The sequence below is a fragment of the Panthera onca genome, chromosome X, assembly GCF_046562875.1.
Source record: "Panthera onca isolate mPanOnc1 chromosome X, mPanOnc1 haplotype 2, whole genome shotgun sequence".
Taxonomy (NCBI): domain Eukaryota; kingdom Metazoa; phylum Chordata; class Mammalia; order Carnivora; family Felidae; genus Panthera; species Panthera onca.
Window position 1 is genome coordinate 120394893 of NC_138357.1, and position 21436 is coordinate 120416328.

General features: G+C 44.5%; 1 protein-coding gene across 6 annotated transcripts in view; it reads right to left on the minus strand.

The window, feature by feature from the left end:
* The window catches only part of FRMPD4 (FERM and PDZ domain containing 4), a 683266-nt gene that overhangs the window by 84667 nt on the left and 577163 nt on the right, over nt 1-21436 (minus strand). For all 6 annotated transcript variants that reach the window (XM_081793716.1, XM_081793714.1, XM_081793715.1 and 3 more), the window contains one exon: nt 3459-3619. In XM_081793716.1, the coding sequence (XP_081649842.1) occupies nt 3459-3619 (161 nt within the window). The remainder of the gene's footprint in view (nt 1-3458; nt 3620-21436) is intronic.

The window sequence follows — 21436 nt, forward strand, 5'->3', positions numbered from 1 at the left end:
CCAAGTTCAGGGTGGCCAACACCTGCTTGGAACTTGCTCCCATAATTTAAAAACTGGTCACTGCCAGGTTTCTGGACACATAAAGCCACATCTGCATGAAGCACACATCTGAATGAAATAAAACCCATAAATAAATACTTCCGTTATCCACATGTCTAATGGAATTACGTCCCTGCATATTCATAGGGTACGATAATTTTAACTTTATTCCCAGGTCTGCCACTGGGTAATAGGCAGCAGCTCAAACATTACCTTTCAAATATTATCGCTATTGCTTTATTTAGTAATTGAAATGAACACTTCACACGCAGAGATGGATCTCGAAGTAAGTCAGTTGTTTCCCACCCACCGAGACACTTGGCATCTATGTCACTCAAGCTGCAGCATAAACTAATCTTCCTGGGTAGAAAAAAAAGCGAGGAAACCTTAACGCTTCCTCATGTCGGTGATAAAAAAAATATTCAATGCAAGATGCGGGAACTGAGATTCGGTGTTTGCACACATAAGAAATTCTGAAAATCCCTTGAGAGAGTTGATATAACCATTGGATTATCTGCAAGCATTCACTCACGTTCAGTCAAACAAATGGTTAGAAATCAAACGCTGATCACAGACTGAAAAATGTTCATACTAACTGGCTGATGGATGTTAACTACTTTCGTGGGCAAACCACTTGAAGATTAACAGGACATCCTTTCACCTCTGACCCCACTTGTCTGATCAAATGGAAATATTTGTGTTTCATCAAGCAACTGAAACCAAGCATTTCAGAGGGAGGAAAGACAGTTCCTTCCAAGATATGAACCAGTGGCGCCCTTCAGAGAATCGTCTCGTGCCCTGTGCGCTGAAGGCTGCATTGTCAAGAAATTTGTATTTCTTGTATAGAAAATCTGGTCATGCCAAAGAAATTATCGGAACCTCCGCAGAGTCACTGTTAGGAAAGACACAGTTTATCTGACCAGCATTTTCACACCGAAAAATGACTGGCAACAGTACTCTTTGACCCGTTTTCACTTTTGTCTACTACTCTTGAAATTGTTGAATATTAGGCGCTAGTGTCCTAATATTGAACCTAGTGTTGAATATTAGGTGCTTAGCTAGTGCTAAGCGAAAGGAGCATGGAGGGCAGGGAAGGGAAGAGCTTGAAGGAATAGTGAGGCAATATAAACGCATGAAAAATAACAATCAAATCCCCGGTCACCTCTGGGGAGGAACCACACTTTAGAGAATCTCAGAACCAGAGATGTTCAAGGGTCCCAGTATTAGAAAGCAGCATGCCAAATGGTGTCTTGCTTAGGAAAAAAAAAATGTGTCCACATGCACATATAATACATTATATATCTCATAGATAGGATACATAACATATGCATACATATGCACAGAATCGTGTACTTTCCATAGACTCTCTATGCACATGTCAATAGTGGTTCACTTTCAGCAGCGGCAGCTCGGGTGATTTTGTTTTTTTTTAACTTTCTCCTCCGTGCTATGTTGTATGTTTTGTGCGGTGCATCTGTATTATTTTATTATTATAGCAAGCAACAAACCTCTTTCATTTTAAGCATAAAATTCGCAACTGGCATCAATCTCCACAATCCCACCTAGAGAATGAAGATAGGACCTACAGCTAATAAAACGAAAAGCTTGGCAAACAGGTAAGAAGCTGTGTGGGGAGGCAGTGGTGGGAAAGAAAAGGAAGCCTACTTTTCTCCGTACAAGTCTGCGACGTGGTCGACCGTATCTGCAGTGCTTTACCCTGGGCCACATTAGGTCAAAATAATGAAAAATGACATCGACTTTTGAAATGTGTACTACTCACCAGATGCCTTTCGTTTTCCTTAGCTAGCAGGCTCGGTGGCCCAAATATTTTAGAGTTTACTACTAATAACAATAATCACAATAAAAATATTTTTCAAATGAGAACTATGTACCTGGCACTCTTTTAACGTTATCTCATTCTGTCCCTCGCCCTTAAAGATGGATACAACCACGATCCCCATTATCCAGAGGACATAGAGAAGTGTCCGTCAAACTGAAATGCAGAGGAATTAACATGAAAGCTACAAACAGTCTAATACGGGGCAGAGGCAACCTCCAAATCCATCAAACCCAGGCAATCGGCTGCCGGAGTCCACGTTCGTAACCCCAGGACGTTACTACTGACCTCTGTCACCGACTTGCCAAATTCCAAAGAGGAAATGGTAAGGAAGAGAGTTTCATTTTGTGTGAAAATAAAACCAATACAAGCTCGTTAAAAGAAATACATGAGGGGCGCCTGGATGGTTCAGTCTGTTGAGCGTCCGAGTCTTGACTTCGGCTCAGGTCGTGACCCCCCCATGGTTGTGGGATCAAACCCCATGTCAGGCTCCGTGCTGAGCATGGAGCCTGCTTGGGATTCTCTCTCTCTTTCTCTCTCTCTCTCTCAAAATAAAATAAATCTTAAAAAAAAAAGTACACAAATACTTATCGTAAAGAAAGAAAGAATTAAGAGAGCCTTATTTCTGGAAAGGCAATCGCAGCCCACTTCGGGCAAGCACATCATAGTCTGTTATGTTCACTTGTGTTGACAGTCGAACGTCTGCATAGTCTAATGAGGGAGACTGAGGCCATGTATACTCGTGATCTGATCGTACTGTAGAATTTAAGAGACTTGCCGTATACTCTGTCAGTCAGCCATGGCTGTATAACAGATCACCCTGAAACTCAGTCGGCTGTCCAATAATCACTTCTTCTCAAGCTCACGGGCCTTTAGGATGAGCATTGATTGGCTGATCTTCTGGCTTCATGCCGCAGATCGGGCCACATTCGTCTCTAGATGGCAGGCTGCTAGCCTCTTGTGTTCGTTTTGGGGCCGAGGCTGAAAGGGTCACAGTCACTTGAAGGAAACGCTCTTTTCACTCCCAGGGCAGAAGCCCAATAAAGCAGGGCAACCGTACAAGCACTTTTCAAGCATTTCCAGGTCATCTTTGGTAATACGCCATTGGCTGAAGTCAGTGACCTGGTCTGGCTCAACAGCAACAGGGAAGGGAAATATATTCTGCATAGCGTGCATTTCATAAAGCTGTCCGTCCGCTCCAGTGACTAAAATCCTTCTGTGACTTCAGTGTCACTTTCTGCTTTTTCTCACTAAGGAGTTTATCATGAACTTAGTGAAATACAGTACAGCGCCTGCCTCTTTCTTTGCATTCATACTTTAAGAAGTGGGTCATTTCCATGGTTACAAAAGATAGATCAGTGTCTTCCTAAGTCAAGAGATAGGATGCGTTCGGCAGTTTAAACCTAGCTTAAAGAGCCCTTTGTGTCCCTCTGGTGGTCTGACGCCATCTGGATGTTGCAAACACTCAGCCAGGCTCCACAGTTAGACAAGGAGCAGCTTGAAAATTCCAGAAGGAGCGCCAGTCACCCGGACAGGGTGTGGCAGGCAATCCTGGGAGACGGGGAGTGGGCCGGGTGCTTACCTGGTGTTACAGAGCGAACGACTACTGGCTTTTCACTCCCCGCCACGAAACCAAACCCCAGCACGGGGTCCCTCCTCATCTCCACACTCCGTGGGGCCGGAGGGACGATTTGGTAGCTCTCCAACCGAGGGTCGTCAAAGGGGATGGCCTGCGTCATGTGACTGTGGGAAAAGCACACACAAAGGAAAAGAGGCATCAGTGTAAGCTTTTGACGATGGCTTGGCAATCACATTCTCTCCTTCGAAACTTTCTACTCGCTGTTTGGGAGACAGTGGGGAAGATGTGGGGAGACGCCTCATCACGCCTTTTGCGTGCCCTCCTTATTCCTTGAAAACACGAGCTCCACTTCTGCTTTCGGCCTTTCCACTGGCTGTTCCCCCAACCCCAATGCTGGTCCCGCAGCTACACGTGTGGCTCAACCGCCGCGCTCCGAAGTCTCTGCTCACGGGCGACCCTGTGGCCACACGCTGGAACGCAGCAAGCCTGCTCCCTGTACCCCCTTCCATGTTTTGTGTCACAACACTCAGCCCCTGCCTACGTGCTACAGAATGCACATCTTTGTCTCGTTTCTGCCCTCCACACTCGAGCGTAGGCTCCGCGAGGGCAAGGAACTTTGCTTCATTCACCGATTTATCCCAGCTGCCTGGAACAGTACCCGGCATAGAGTGGATTTCTTAAGAAATAATCGAATGAAGAAGTAGAGGGAAAGATACTTCTTTGTGGAACACTATCAATTGATAACCGATACGCTGAGAAAGAGCCTCAGAAGAGTACGGAAGCTGAAGTCAAAATAGTGGCTTATTGTCCCTCAGGGCCCACGCCTTGTATGCCAGAGTGTCGGGTCACAAACCACCTCCTGGGACTCTTAATGAAGTCTTCACTCATGGACGTTATCCAAGGCAGCCTTTCTTGAGGGAAGAGTTATCAGTCTGGACACCAGAAATCTCCTTTAAGTAATGTGAGGCACTATTACCTCAATGACAGGGACTTAATTCAATTTTCTCTCTTTCTCATCCTCAATAATTTTGTAAAAGATCATTTTTAAATACCTTGAAAGACACTATTCTATATGCCATCTGCACAACATATTGTCCAAATGGAGAAAAAAAAAAAAAAAAGACTGAGGAGGACGAATTCTGTGGTCCTTTTGTGCAATGAACAAGAGGTGAAAAAAAAAACGGAAACCCTCTAGGATCTGTTCTTTACACATATGCCACCGACTAAGAAAATAAAAGTTTAAAATCCCCTTTAAACAGAAAGGAAAAGGGGCGCCTTGGGGGGCTCAGTCGGGGGAGGGTCTGACTTTGGCTCAGGTCATGATCTCCCGGTTCGTGAGTTCGAGCCCCGCATTGGGCTCCCTGCTGTCGGCAGGGAGCCCACTTTGAATCCTCTGTCCCCCTCACTCTCGGCCCTTCCCCTGCTCGTGCTCTCTCTCTCAAAAATAAATAAAGCATAAAAAAATATAAACAGAAAGGAAAGATGTCTTCGATTAAGCAGCCTGGAATGCTATGAACAAGAGAAGCATGAATGGAGGGCAAACATATTATGTGCTGCATAGGCCAACACTCATCTGTTCTCTTATTTCATCTTCAGAACACCCCACAGGAAGGGCGGTTTGACCCCACTACCTCCCCATGGCAAATGCCAAAAGAGAAAGAATAACCGGGTCAAGGTCACATGCTTCTCAGATGTAAGGCAGGTGCAATTCACACCAGGTCTCCTAAATGTCACGCGCTTGACCAGCTCCCTAATTTGCAATGACAGTGCAAAATAAAAACGTGGGAACCCTCATTTAAACATACTTAAGAACTTCAAGGCAGAGGAATGGGAAACCCATCCCAGGGCCCCGGGTAGTGTGCTATCCCCAGCGTTCCCACTACCTTTCTAGAAAAGTCCGAGCCCAGAGTGGCGGAGTTACAGGGTCAAAGGGGAGGGGCTGTCTTCTGTGAAGTCACAGATGTCTGTCTGGACCCAGAAATTAGACATGGCTACTGCAGTGGGCAGACCTCAGGCCGGCACAAGGTCACAGGACGAAGCCTGGCAGGCTAAAGGACAGAACTCGAAGCCCTGATGAAATCAGCACAATTGATGCAGGGTGAGCCCCAGTGTCCAGGGGGGCAGCCTCAGACAGGGCTCTTGGGAACTTGACCCTCTGACATGGATCCCTCACAGGCCTGAAAGAGGCATGGCTCTGTGTGCCTGGGTGAAGAAAGGGGCCACCGAGGCATGGTGGCCACTGTTCCGTTCTCTTGTCTTCTTTATAAGACAGCATCACCTCAGAGCATGCGGTTCTTGAGCTACCCTTGGAAATGAGCCTCTCCTTTTATCCCCAGATGGAACCACAGGGAAAAAAAGGGAGGGGATACCCACATTTTTAGGGCCTGGCCTCGAGCTCTTAGTTTGCGCCATAATCCACAGAAGACATTCGACATGAAGAAGACTGTAAAGTGACCTGCTCATGGTCGCATGGGTTGCAGAGCAGAGAAGTGAGCCCTAGTTGGCCAAACTTTCTTTTGTTTTAGTTTTAAAAAATTTTTCATGTTTATTTATCTTTGAGAGAGAGAGAGAGAGAGAGAGAGAGAGAGAGAGACAGACAGACAGAGTATGAGTGGGAGAGGGGCAGAGAGAGAGGGAGACACAGAATCTGAAGCAGGCCCCAGGCTTCTAGCTATCTGCACAGAGCACGACGACGTGGGGATCAAACTCATAAAGCGGGAGATCATGACCTGAGCCAAAGTTGGACACTTAACCGGCCGAGCCACCCAGGCGCCCCAGTTGGCCAAACTTTCAATTCCAAGTTTAGAAAGGGACTGGGGAAGGCTTTTCCCCTCTACGATTGCCACTTCTGTGAAAAGCTTCCAGCACTGGCCCCCAAACTCGGCTGCACGGTCAGAATCACCAGGGAAGGACGGAAAAGTCCTAATGCTCAGGCTTCACCCCAGACCAATCACATCACAATATCGGGACGTGTGAGCCAGGATCAATTTTGAAAGGATCCCTAGGCAATCCCAAAGTGCAGCAAGGTTTGGGCACCATTTCCTGCTCAGGGAAGGGTGGTTTCTAGCTCTCCTTCGAGGTAATAGGAAAAGAGAACACAAATGATGTCCTGGACCGCTTCCTCTGGCGTCTACCGCAAATGTGACTTAGAATATTTAAAGCGTTTGGAGCTTGATTATTCTCTTTCCGCTACATGATAAAGTAATAGCCTCCAATTTTTAATTCATCATTCATTCAAGAACTATCATATTATTATTTTATTAATACCTGACATTTATTAAACACTAATTTCATGCTAGGCAATTTTTGAAATTATTTCCATACGTTAGTTCATTTAATCCTCCGAAACAACTCCATAATGCATTCATTCAGTCAACAAATACTTATTGAACGCCCACGGGCTTCTCGGTTCCAGGAATACAATAGGAACCAAAGCAGAATGAAAATAATACAATATTCACTCTAGTGTTCAGAGACAGAAAATGAACTAATAAATTAGGAAAATGCATGGCATATCGGGTCTTTAGAAGCACCGAGGAAAAAAATAATGCTGGGAGGAAGGGGAGAGTCACGGGGTGGAGACACTTCGTGATTCTATCGGGGGGCAGAAAAATATCTGGGCGAGGAGCATTTCGGGCAGAGGGGCCACCAAGGGCTGAGGTCCTGACATGGTCTGTGCCTGGGGAGGGTGTGCCTAACAGGTAGCCCGAGGGCCAGTGGGAGGAGGCGGTGGGAGGCAGGGAGGGCGGTGGTTAAGGAAGTGATGGGGCGGCAGGTCACAGATCACACAGGCTCTTGAAGGGCTTCGTGTTTTGTTCTGAGTGAAACAGGCAGCCTTTGGAAGGTTCCGAGTGGAAAAGCGAGGTGACTGACGGCTGCTCTAAAGAGGACAGATGGGAGGGGCACTGGCGGGGCGGGGAAAGCTTCTTAGGACCCACTGCACCAATCCTGACAAAATATCAGGATTTTTTTTTGATATCCTGCTATCAAAATGGCAGAGTGGCAGAGAAATCGTTGGGGTTTTAGTGTATTCGGAGGCCACTCCGACAGAGAGGGGCTGGGACTCCTACTCTGAAGACTTCCTGCACACACAGGACATTGCAAGTGAGGACGGCCATATTACGCATTGTCTAAAGCGACTCCTGTATCCTGCTGGATCCAAATCGCAGGAGACATTTTCTCTTCAAGGACCTAACACTTTATGGTTTGACCAGAGACACACAAATGTAAGTGCCCAGGTAGAGGGCAAACGTGAGACTGATAAGGTACTTTGCAAGTCAGACTTTAGAGCCAGACTCTCTAAAGCCGAGTCCTGGCCCCTCCACTTCCCAGAAGGGTGCCCTGCACAAATCACTTCTTTAGTGTGTGCCTCAGTTTCTTCCTCTGAAAAGTGGTGATGATAAGAGTAACAATCGCTTAAGACAGTTGTAAAAATTACATGAATGAACAGAAGGGAAGCACGTAGCAAGAGGTCTGGCACGCAGGAAGCACGCGGGACGCGTTAGCTGCTCTTTTCATCTCTTGAGGTCAGTGAATAGAAAGGAATAGGTTTCATATGTCATGAACTCATTCACTCTTAAAATATGAAAACAAACTCAATATCGTTTCAAATGCCGACAGCCCAATTCTCGGTGAAATGCCACACAGACCCTAGCGACTTTTCGTGTGAAAAGTCTTATCAAAAGCAATGACACAATAAACACAAATATAAATTGATTCACATGAGTCAATACTATACCAGAATACAGACAAAGAAGAAAGAATAAAATCCAGGCTCTCCAAGGATTGAATCAGTGAGTTTTCCATGTTTCTAGAACCCTAAGTGAACGCTGAGACCAGCGCTGACTCAGGAACCCACATTGTGGGCAAAATGACATAGACAACGTGACATGGGTCTGCCTCCCTGCATTGTTGTTTCCCCACCCAAACAACGTTTGAAACTCCACTGCATGTGTATTTTGTGGTTGATGCCTGTTCTAGCATTTTCGTCTTTGTTTATAGCTTTTTGTCCTGTTTTGTCTGCATTTTGAGGATAACGTTCCGATGGCGTTATTATTTTCTTGCTCTACAGGTGGCATTTTCCAAATAAGTGATCTAAAAATAATCAACCTCTGTCTTTTTTCCAACAGGAATGGCTCCACACTAAAATGCTACCCCATGAAACATCATTTTGTTCTTTGTATGAAGGCAAGCACTTCTTGGCTATCTCCTTGCAGTATTTCTTAGAAAGATGCTTGAGTCCCTTTGCAATGAGCCGAGAAAGCAACATCCCTTCTTCCTGCTCAATATGCTTCAGTGAATTCTGGTGCTGAGGCTGGCGGAACGCAACTGATGAGCTACACAAACCCCCACCCCCTGCTCCCAACCTTTTGCAACACACACACACAGATAGGCCAGAAACCTACGGACCTGAAAACCCAGGAAGACGTGTCCATTGAGATTGAAAGAATAATCTTCCTGTTTCTGACAGCTTCATTTTAAAAGGAATGATGGTGATCTTGCTGTCCACAGCAAAAGGACAGGGCTTGGGGCGCCTGGGTGGCTCAGTCGGTGAAACATCCGACTTCGGCTCAGGTCATGAGCTCACGGTTCGTGGGCTCAGGCCCCGCGTGGGGCTCTGTGCTGACAGCTCAGAGCCTGGAGCCTGCTTCGGATTCTGTGCCTCCCTCCCTCTCTCTGCCCCTCCCTCACTCGTGCTCTGTCTCCCTCTCTTAAAAATAAACATTAAAAATAAAAGATTAAAAAAAAAAACAAAAGGACAGGGCTTTCTTTGATCACTGGGAGCTTTTCTTCCTCCACAGAAATAAAAGACTGATACCTCCAGTGTGTCACAAAGAGTTGCTTGGACTAGTAGATAGAACGCTCTGAGAGGATTCCATTTTTCCATGTACTCATTAGAGCCAGTGAGGTCCTTTTATGGACTATTGGCTGAGCGGTCAGATTCTGGAAGGAAAAACTAAATTTAGAAGTCATTATGTTTGTTGTAAAATTTAAAAACGTAGGGAGATGGTGGCAGAGAGGGCACCTGGGGAATGAAGACTGGAAGGAAAAGAAGTATAAATAAACATACGTGCCTGAGCTCTACTCGAGAAGGTCGTGGTTGGGGTTACTTTTCGGGGATGGCCAGCCGTGATTACATGAGAGCATCTTGGCAGTACTGTTCTCTGCGATAGACTGAATTATTCTTCATTTGCTCCCCAGGATGTGATCGGCCACCATATGCCACAATGCTTTTCAGAGCCTCCCACTGTATGCTACATATTTCACCGCCCCTGGACTCTGCTCACATCTCACAGCCCAAAGCGTATCACACGGCTGAGCCCACATGTGACGAACAAAAAAATGCCCCTGTGGTCGGGCATGTGCTAGCGCTGCTTCGTCAACACCATGAGAAGACCGTCGCGAGGAAGCTGCCGCCCCTTCAGCTTGGACTGCAGAACAGACCCATGGGGAACGGACCAGAACAGGCAACTCAGTAAGGAGCCAAGTGTAGCAGAGCTGCCCTGCCCCCCCGGCCTAGATCAGGCAGCTGAACAGGAGCTAAGAAATAATGACTCTATGGCACTGAATTTGGAGGATGTTTGTTATGCACCAAAAGCTCACTCATACAATCTGTAGTGATTTCCGTATTATTTTAAAGCTCTGGAATTTCACATCCCAGAGGGTTCTAGCAACCTTATTCTCCACACCATTTATGACCGAACATTACATTTTACAACATAAGAGACACTTCTGAAGGAAACTTTCCCACTCGGTATCTCAGTTGACATGACATCCACAGGAACCCTATGGTCTATTCTTCATGACTTTCTCATATCCCTGATTGGACTTGACTAGCAGTGGCTCTCAATGCAAGGGTCAAACTTCACAAGCCCTACTGTGGCCTGTGAGGGGGGGGGTCTAATAAGAAAAGCTCTGAACAAGAGTTCTAGGGGTGCCTGGGGGGCTCAGTCGGTTGAGTGTTGGACTCTTGATTTCGGCTCAGGTCATGATCCCAGGGACACGCAGTCAAGCCCCGTGTTGGGCTCTGTGCTGAGTGTGGAGCCTGCTTAAGATTCATGGCCCCCCCCCCCCCCGCCCCTCTCCCCTGCTTGTGTTCTCTGTCTCTCCAAAAAAAACTAAAGACTCTAAATGAGGCAAACCAGAATTCCTCAGAACAAGAACAAGGAAAGAAAAAGAAAGCAGAAGTATGGATTATTACAGCTGATAGATTAGAACTAAGAGAGGTCACGGAGTAGATTAGACCCCTCCATGGGTTTCCAGTGAGTCAATATTATGATGATATGTATGGTAAAATAACATTCTGAAAGTAATTTTTGCTTGGTTCTCATGGAGTTTTTTCCTCTACTGGGTCTGATGAGAAAGACAGGGGATTGGCAGTCCCTTCCCTTAGGGAAGATGCATTTACAGGGTCCAGAGCAAAAACTGACTGCAGATAACCCTCTTTCCCGACTTTTGTTTCCTGAAAGTCTGAGTGGCATGGCTAAGGAGGCAAGGGCAGATGGTCCCTGTGAGGTGGTAGAAACTTCAGGAGAGAGGACATTGGTGGTATGTCTAACGAAACACCAAGATCTACAGGCTGAGCCTAAAGAAATGACAGAGTCCGTGAACTTCAGGGAACCACTCAGTCTTGGGCTAGGGTGTCTCAGGTACTGAGAAGACCGCAGAGGCCTGCTTAAATTTCTGCTCTACATAGATCCAGAGGACTTCTGAATATTCAACACGATGATATTCCAATTGCCAACCAACAGGAATGGAATATGGTGATACTCACACATGACTTTAGGGAGAAGATCTGTATGCTAAGTGAGAAAACAGTGTGAGTAAACAGCATCTCTGAGGGGAAGGAGAGAGGGGAGCTGGAAGAGAAGTGACTGAGCTTGGAGGGAACCCATCCTGTGCAGGGACATCACACCAGGAGATCCAGAAACTCCCTTGTATCTGGAACGACCTCCTAGTCAGCCACTCTACAGTTCCATTCTCGTATGTCCATGGGATCCCATCCCTCTGATGATACATGCATTTTGACACTAAATCCTATGTTTCTGAAAGCAAATCTGGGCAAGCCTCTGCCCTTGGGGGATCAAGAAGGCCCAACCATACGCTGCCATTGGAGAGAAGTTAACTTTAACATAAAAATAAATAAGTGCACATAATGTGTTTCCAGCTCACATAACATACTGAGTCTCATGCGTTTCACTTTCATGAATATACATATTGGGGGTTCAGAAGAACTTAACCTTCACTCATCAGGTCCACAGGCCGCTGTCACTCAATTCCATAACACATCAGGAGCATTTAAAGATTTACAAGCGTTGGGGCGCCTGGGTGGCTCAGTCAGTTAAGCATCTGACTTTGGCTCAGGTCATGATCTCACAGTCCATAAGTTCGAGCCCCGCATCGGGCTCTGTGCTGCCAGCTTGGAGTCTGGAGTCTGCTTCGGAGTCTCTCTCTCTCTCTCTCTCTCTCTCTCTCTCTGTCCTTCCCCTGCTCTCTCTCTCTCTCAAAAATAAATAAACATTAAAAACATTAAATTAAAAAAAAGAAAGATTTACAAATGTTTAGTCAGGCCTGGAAGCTTAAGCAGTACTTGAAAAGCTAAGAGAATCCCAAATGCCCACACTGAAAACACACAAAATGTTTAGAGGAATCCTGTTGGAGAATTTTATGAGGGCCTGAAATCAATGGGACTCCTTAATAGGCAGACGAAAGACGAAAATCTCCATTCACATCAACCTAATTTACAGATTGAATGCCATCCAATAAAGATATTTTCAACAGTCTGCTTTAACGAATGCAACAAAGAGAATTCTCAATTTTATATGATCATATAAAAGAACACTTCGAACGAGAAAAACACTGCTTGTCTAGCCCGACAAGAATACCGGACCCTATTATGAAATGACAACTCTTCGGATGCTCTGACACTGGCACAAATATAGAAAAGGATAAAATGGGGGAGTCGCAGCTTTGGGACAAAGCAAGTGTTCCAGGGTAAATTTAGAGATGGCTGCCCTCTAAAAAAATTGAATGCAAGCTAGGCACCAAAGAAACAGAAGTACTTCAGCATGTCAATAATATGGTTGCCTTTGAAACAAAACCATTAAGTCTTTTGTCCAACACAGGGGTTGTTGGCTGCTACCTGGTGACAGTGAACTAAAAGAGTGGTCTCTTCCCAGTAAAGGAGATGTCATAACAATGAATGAGGAAGTAACCAATTTTTTAAAAGAAACTTGGGTTGTGGTAAGAATGTAGGGAAACAGATGTTTAGAAATGAGTCTACCGTTATGTGCTTGTTTTATTGAAAATTATGCAAATATGTATCTATAAAAACAGCAGCCTTGGAAAATGGGGAAATGAATTTTTCTAACCTGTTTAAAAATCCTCAAATGAAGCATTTCAGTGGACTCATTTGTTAAATGAGTTGAACTCATTTGTTAAATATAATAAAACGAAACATCTTCCATTTGGTTGGTGAGAACAGTTGAGGGACGTTAAGGAACATGGAAACTTTCTGGGTGAATCTTTCTTTCTTTCTTTCTTTCTTTCTTTCTTTCTTTCTTTCTTTTTTTTAAAGTTTGTTTTGAGAGAGAGACAACACAAGTGGGGAAGGGGCAGTGAGAGCAAGGGAGAGAGAACCATGAGATCACGAGCCACCCAGGCGCCCCTCTGGCTGAATTTCAACAGTCACTTGCGTAGATGAGATTGTTACGTTTCTGCGGTTCCTTTTTTCCTCCAATGGCAGTGATTAAAACCAAGCAAAGAAAAAAGCTGAACTTGCAGACAGACCCTGAAACTTTTATTCGATGAAGTGGTAAACTAAGACGCTCAAAAATAAATAAGGATCCTCAATCACTTTGCTGTCATTAAAATATTGAATAGTCTGTAATGCAGCAGTGACAGCAAAATGTTTACAAGTGATTAAAATGTATGTCACCGTCAACTCATCTTAACGTAACATCTTTTGCACATATGCTTTGTGCCTTCCATATTTTATTTACAGTTGGGTGGTGTGTGTATGTACATATATATACATATATATGTGTTACAAATAAATTAATACATATTCAGAATTTGCTTTTTTACTAATAGGAATGGAATACAAAAGCAGAAACTGGAGATTTCTATTCTGTATAATCTGACTTAGGCTGCGGGACCAAAAAATGTTTCACATACTCAAACATGATGGACAAAAATCATTGCTACTACAAAGCTCAGCATAGCCCTTAAAAAGTCCAGCTCTCACATTCTGATCTGTTCTGAAGCATTTCTAGACCCCTACAAGTGGAGGCGCCTGGGTGGCTCAGACGGCTAAGAGTCTGACTCTTGGTTTCGGCACAGGGCAAGATCTTGCGGCTCGTGGGTTCCAGCCCCGTATGTGGCTCTGTGCTGACAGCGCGGAACCTGCTTGGGTTTCTTTGTCTCAACAATAAATAAATAAACATTAAAAACATAAAAACCTACAAATGAAGTCGGGAAGCAGCACATTTCCATTCTGCTTGTCTAATCCTTGCTAATCCCATCAGGCGAGATAAAACAGGGTGGCCCTAGGTTTGGGTGACAAAACGATAGGCAAATTGATGGTTATGACATGTGCTCTTGCTTTGGGCTCCAGAAGGTTGAACCCTTTGGGGGTTGGAAACACAACCACCCCAAATCTTTCTGTTTCATTTGGCACCTATTGTTTATAGAGCATGATGTATGACAGGACAGGGCAGGGCCCGGGAGACTTTTTCATCATGAGCGATTACCCTTATTTTTTTGTGCCTATAGGAAAACCCATTTTTGAACAAAAGACTTGATAACAACGGGCAAAGCCTTTCTCAAACATGTTAAAATCAGCCCTGTGGGCCTGTAAGTTTGTCTCCATCAAACTAGATTCTATCCCTACTTTAGGGCAGTACATGGGGAAGCAGAGGGTTGAAGATATAGGGGGTCCATTCCCCATCCCAAGGGGCTATTGTATATTTCTGTGATCTGTGTATATTTGAAAATTTCTTCTATAGTTTTATGCTTGGAAAGTGAAAACAATCCCATGGGTTTGTAAATTCAAACTACAAGAGTGTGTGTTCTAGAAACCGTGATCTAAGACAATATTTAAAAACATGAATTGATTTTGCGGCATCTGGCTGGCTCAGTTGGTAGAGACTAGGACTCTTGGTTTCGGGGTCGTGAATTCAAGCCCCACATTAGGCACAGAGTTCACTTAAAGTAAATAAAGAAATAAATAAAATGAGGGGATTAAAAAAAACCCCATGAATTGATTTTTTAAAAAGACACTTTTAGAGAGATGATTAGCCACACTTTATAAATTTCATGATTTTATAATCTTTACACAAAGGATTTGAAAAAGTGATTAAGTGGTAAGGGTTCCTTTGATGACTAACTTCTGATAGAAGTTAAAAGAAGCCAGCAAGGAAATCACAGAATCAAAGGTTTCAGCTAACAGTTCTATTTTAATTAAGAAATTGTGATCTCCTAATCTTTTCTGCACTAACGTAATTATTCTCAGCCCCTACCTAGAGAATTTAGTTTCCTTAGACGTTGATCTCCATTACTGCCCAAAGTTACGTATCTTTCCTGTTCTGAGTTGTGTGTGTTTGCTTGTGTTTCTTCTCTTCTAAGCTCCATACACATGAACTGAACCTCTCTACCCCGGCCCCAGATCCAGGCCTGGCTTCGTCTCTACCTGCTCTGTGCAGTGGGAGCTCTGCCCTTGTGGGCGGCATCACGTGGGCCCCTTGCCCAGGTCCCAGGTGCTGCTAGTCTCTGCGTGCCTCAGTGGGACTTGTTGACGTCTTTATCTGTGCCTACATCTATCCATTCCCTGCCAGGACTCAACCACACACCATCCCTCTCTCCAATTTAGAAAGCTTCTAAGTTCCCAAAACAAACGCTGCCTTGGGAATAGCGCTGATGGGGAGTGTCCTCATCCTGACTCCCACTGAAAAATGTAATTACAACTTCAGCTTTGATTCTTAGCCAAGAACAATAAACATTTCTGCATTGAGAGCAGTAGTGAGATCAATTATTCAAGTAATATTTATTTATACTATATCAACCATACCTATATTTATACCAACGGTTCTCAAAAAACAAATAAATCCCAAACAAGTGCCTATTAAATAAACATATTTCTTTCTGGATGAAACACATTTTCCACATAGAAGACTTCAGCTTCATGTACTGACCACTGTAGAACTAATTTCCATTTGCCTACTTTAAAGGAAAAGCGATCTCCTTTTTTCTTAACTGAGGCATTTTCTCTGGTTGTCTCTGTGAAAGTGTTCTCAGTAAACATTTGTTTCTGGTCAACGTTACCCACAGGGTCGCCATTTTCATGCTGTAGAAGAGTTGATATGCTCACCGGAAGATTCTGTCTCCCATCTTCTCTCAGGCTGGCAGGAAGTGACTTCTCAAATTTGGTCAAAAGCAGTCCCTTTGCTTATTTATGATGGATCAAATTTGAACCGCTACTAATTCAACAACGATTTAATGGAACATTTCTACGTGTCTGGGACCTGGGATGTGACTGTGATTCAGACCGACATGTATGTATTCTAGCACAGGTGTCAGGAAATTATAGCCCATGGGCCAAATCTAGCCTCTGCCTGTTTCAGTAAATAAAGTTTTATTGGAACACAACCATGCCCTTTTATTTATGCATTGCAGCTGCTTTCGTGTTACCAAGGCAGAGTTTGGTAGTGGTGATGGAGGCTTTCTGGCCCACAAAGCCTAAAATCTTTACTATCTGGTCCTTTACAGAAAAAGGTTTGACAAACCTTCTTCCAGTGGAAGGACAGAGGCAATAAAAATCCAATAAACATACACTATATCTCATATTGTTGGTGGCTGATAGCTTTTACGAACAAAAATACAGCAGGATAGAGAATGAAAGGGGGTGGATTGTTTTAGCAAGACAGGAGGGGAGGCCTCTCTAAGGAGTTTACCTCTGAGACCTGCACGAAGTGAGGGAACGAGTTGGGAAGTGATCCCTGGGTCAACTATCTCAGGCAGAGGGAAGAGAGATGCATAAAGGCCTTGAGAGAATAGTCTCCGAGCCATTGGTCTACTCATGCATTTGTTCCTTTATTCAAACAAGTTTTAGTTCAATGTGCTGTGAAGTTCTCCTTGGTTCTGTGCCCTCAAAGAAATTCCAATCCCATAGGAGGAGTGACGGATACAAACATCTGAGTATAACAGACGACTAGAGGCAGGTGCCCCTGAAAGATACACCCCATACTTTGGGGGTACATTCCATGGGGATACTTGATCTAACCTAAGGGCAGTCAGTGGGGACTGGGAAAGACCTCACAGAGTAGATGCCCAGGGGATGAGTCTAGAGATGTGAAGTGGAAACTACCGGATGGACGAGGAAGGGAATTACATTCCAATCCAAGGGAACAGGAAGCAAAGCCATAGAGGCATTAAAGAAACCGGTGTTTGGGACAAGTGTAAGTGTTACTTGTTGGGTAATGGGGGAGAATGTTTAAGAGAGTGAGAAGTATCAAGAAAACTACAAGCCATGGGGCGCCTGGGTGGCTTGGTCGGTTAAGCGTCCGACTTTGGCTCAGGTCATGATCTCATGGTCCGTGAGTTCGAGCCCCGTGTCGGGCTCTGTGCTGACCGCTCAGAGCCTGGAGCCTGTTTCAGATTCTGTGTCTCCCTCTCTCTCTGCCCCTCCCCTGTTCATGCTCTGTCTCTCTGTCTCAAAAATAAATAAACGTTAAAAAAATTAAACAAAAGAAAAAAGAAAAAAGAAAACTACAAGCCATGTTAGAATGCTGTCTGGTATCAGACACACACCCTTTATGTAAGGATGGGTACATCCTTCCTGGAAAGATCACAGGCTCTAAAATCTATCACTTGCTTAGGATCTGGTATGCACTGGGTAGGAAAAGTAAAAATCCTGAAATTCTCTCCACATTCCAGGAGATGAAAGTAGAATAAAAAAGTTTTTAAAAATGTTTATTTATTTATTTTGAGAGAGAGAGAGAGAGAGAGAGAGCAAGTGAGCATGGGCAAGCGAGCAGGGGGTCGGGAGGGCTAGAGAAAGAGAGGAGAGAGAATCCCAAGCAGGCTCCCTGCCATCAGCTCAGAGCCCGACATGGGGCTCGATCTTACGGAGCGTGAGATCATGACCTGAGCCCAAACCAAGAGTTGGACACTTAACTGATTGAGCCACCTAGGTGCCCCAAAAGTAGAGTGCCTTAGAAAACAAGGCCAACAGGGGCACCTGGGTGGCTCAGTCGGTTAAGCGGCCGACTTCGGCCCAGGTCATGATCTCGCGGTCCGTGAGTTCAAGCCCCACGTCGGGCTCTGTGCTGACAGCTCAGAGCCTGGAGCCTGTTTCAGATTCTGTGTCTCCCTCTCTCTGACCCTCCCCTGTTCATACTCTGTCTCTCTCTGTCTCAAAAATAAATAAACACTGAAAAAAAAAATTAAAAAAAAAAAAAGAAAAGAAGGCCAACATAGTTTTAAGTATTAACTTAAATGCGTATACTATTAATTTTATTTATGAATCACACTGTTGTTCATTTTGAGGGTTACAGTTCAAAGGATTACAGAGTTTAAACAGAATCCAGACCGGTAACGTTTTCCAGTCATACCTTCAGCTTTAGCAAATGAGATGCCAAAATAGGTTCCATTAATTCATGATCAGATTTATCTTCCAAGGACTCAGTTCTATTTGTCAATACCACTATTGAAAACCACTTCAACAATTAGTCTTTTATCAACAGCCAGTTCATCTACCCAGATTTTTGTCATCGTTAAAGATGATGAATTTAGCGCCTGCAAAATGCTTATTGACTGTGCCGTGTGAATCTAATTGTAGGATCTAAAAGGGCAAAATGTTTGTCGGTTGCCCTAAAGCTGCAAGATCCCTACAGCTAGGCTGGTAATCAATTACATTAATTGAGTCCGGTTCAATGTGTTTAAGGGATGACTTTTATGTTAATGACACTCTAATGTGTCAGGGGCAATAACAATCACCTCACACCATCAACTCCAGGTATGCATTACTCCCAAGGAACCTTAGATTAAGATTTAGTGGTGATTAAAAATTTAAAAGACAAATAAAAGAGGAAGGTAGCCCCACAATAAATGCTCCGAATCATATGTTTGGCCATCATCTGTATGGACAGCGGGACACTTGGGGGAGTGTAAGTTCACGTGAATCGAATTGAGAGGAGGCTATAGAACACTTCAATACCACTATGGAAATCTACTCCTGGAGAATGCATTGTTTAGAAACTGACTTAGCCGTCAGCCCAACTTTCCATTCTCAACCCTGACTTGAGCTGTTGGATAGGACCCAGAAGTGGGGATCTTCAGCGTACGTCCGTGTCCCTCCCATGACACTTGGTATGTGGTCCTAAGGTTTGAAGGGTGCAGTCAAGCTAGACTCGAGGTGCTGGTGAGCAAGAGGAAAGTAGACTGGGAAGAAACCAGAGGATGTCGTTGTTCAGACCCCATTCAAGCGGGGAAGGCCTTCGATTTCAGTATGAAGAGAATAGGCACTGGGAGAAGAATGGCCAGTATATTCCAAGACAGTGAATTTCCCACCACGGGTCTCCATTTCAAAACAAAATATTAAACAGAACCATTCAAGAAAGTACGGCAATACTCTGATATTTTCCGTCTCTCCTTGAATGCTATTTGCTTAAACCTATTTCGTTTTTCAGACCCGATTTAGATGATAAGCTAAATCATACTTCAAATTCTTCCCCATTAGTTAATCTAGCATTACCCAGGCATCCGTGCTTTTAAAAAAGGGCCTTCCGGGTGATTCTGGTGCAGGATTCAGGACCACACCGTGAAAACCATTGGGTCAGTGGGACACATCCTAGGAAGAAGCTTCAGGGATAAAACAGACAGCCAACCTCCATATATTTTCCAGTTTGCTTGCTGTAGTTACCAGCCTCTTTACATCTTTTTCCCGGTGACTGTCTTGAGAATCCGAGTTCCCAGATGGAGAAGCATTTGTGGGAGGCAAAAGCAATTTGCGATGAAAAACAATCTCGTGGCTAGCACGAACATTTGCCATTATATTAGCACGAGTCCGGAACATTCTCAAGGAGTGAAAAGCATATAGATTAGAGACATGCCTCTCGAAAGCCCATTGTACGCGGCCCGGTTGGGAACTGGTGTGCGCCATCCACTCCTGGACAAAGGAAACAGCTTTTCATTGTTTTGTTTTATCTGACTGCGCTGCTCCCTCGCAGACCAGATCTGCTGAGACTTGACAACATTCCTACCTGAACACCTGGAGTCTAAACCAAGTTCATCTTATAGACCTTGGCCGGTGCACGTGGCGTCGCCTTTCGTCTTACAAAGAGAACTTGAGGCAAAATTTTACCTTGTTTCATATAGTTAGGATTCATTTGGATAAACTCAAAATAGCTCAAGCCTTCAGAGGACACGCATGCTTCAATCTATACTGAAACTTTCTAAAAGCTCAATTATTTTTGAAAATAATTAACATGTGTCAGCAGTATCCATTTTACTAGATGCAGATTTCTTGTGATCATAATTGATGTTTAACAAAATATGAAACATAGGCATTTTCCATGACATATATTTAGCAATTTTATGTATGCCTAATTAACGTTGTCACAGCAGTGTTCATTTAACTCAATTGAAGGGCTAAAAAGTGTTTTCAGCTTTTATTAGTGTGACATTTGTTTTCTGGGCCACACAAACCATGGGGATAAACAAGTCAAAAAGCCAAGATACAACTGGGAGATTCTGCCTCAATCCTTCTTCACCTTTAAAAATGGGCTTTCAAGGGGCGCCTGGGGGGCTCAGTGGGTTAAAGATCTGACTCTAGATTTCGGCTCAGGTCATGACCTCACGGTTCGTGGGATTGAGCCCCGGGCTGGGCTCTGGGCTCTGTCCTGACAGTGCGGGGCCTGCTTGGGATTTTCTCTCTCTCTCTCTCTCTCTCTCTCTCTCTCCGTCCTCTGCTCACACTCTTGCTCTCTCAAAATAAATAAATAAACTTAAAAAAAGAAATAACATGCTGTCCTCTTCTTCACAGGTAGTTTCAATTCTCTTCAATAATTTGTACTCATTTATCTAATCATTCATTCATTCATTCATTCATTCATTCATTCATTCAGAGTGTGAGTGTGAGGGGGGGCAGAGAGAATCCCAAGCAGGCTCTGCACCGTCAGTGCAGAGCCAGATGTGGGGCTTGAACTCACCAGCCGGGAGACCACGACCTGAGCCGAAAGTAAGAGTCGGACACTTAACCGGCTGGGCCACCCGGGTGCCCCTCATTTACCTAATCTTTACCTCAGTCTGTTAATCGGGCACTGTGCTGGGCCCCGAGGAAAAGAACTCTTACGATAAAAGGAAGAGATGCTGCTAACATGCACTGAGCTTGCCAAACACTGTTTGCAATTATATATATGCACTGCATTTATTCTCGCCACGAAGCCACTAGGTGGGTAATATTTGTATCGTCTATACTTGAGGGCATTGAGGAACAGAGCAGTCACGTTTATTATTATTATTATTTATTTATTTATTGTTGAGAGAGAGAGCACGCGAGTGAGTGGGGGAGGGGCAGAGAGAGAGGGAGACACAGAATCTGAAACAGGCTCCAGGCTCCGAGCAGTCAGCACAGAGCCCGACGTGGGGCTCGAACTCACGGACCGTGAGATCATGACCTGAGCCGAAGTCGGACGCTTAACCGACCAAGCCGCCCAGGCGCCCTGAAAATACTTCTTTAAAAAAGTTCAAAATGGAGTCACTTGTACGAAGTCCCAGGTCAGCAAACCACGGCTGAATACGTAACCTAACCACAGTTTCATCCTCCCCCAGGAATGTAACCTCTCCACTCTATTTGGAATTGCATGGTCAGCACTACTGAGGCAATCGACCTGATAGACCCTGCCCATCTCCCATCCCCCTTAGGAAGGAGGCTTTGTCTGCAACAATCTTTGCTAGAAATTTCTTTTTCCTACCCCTTCTGT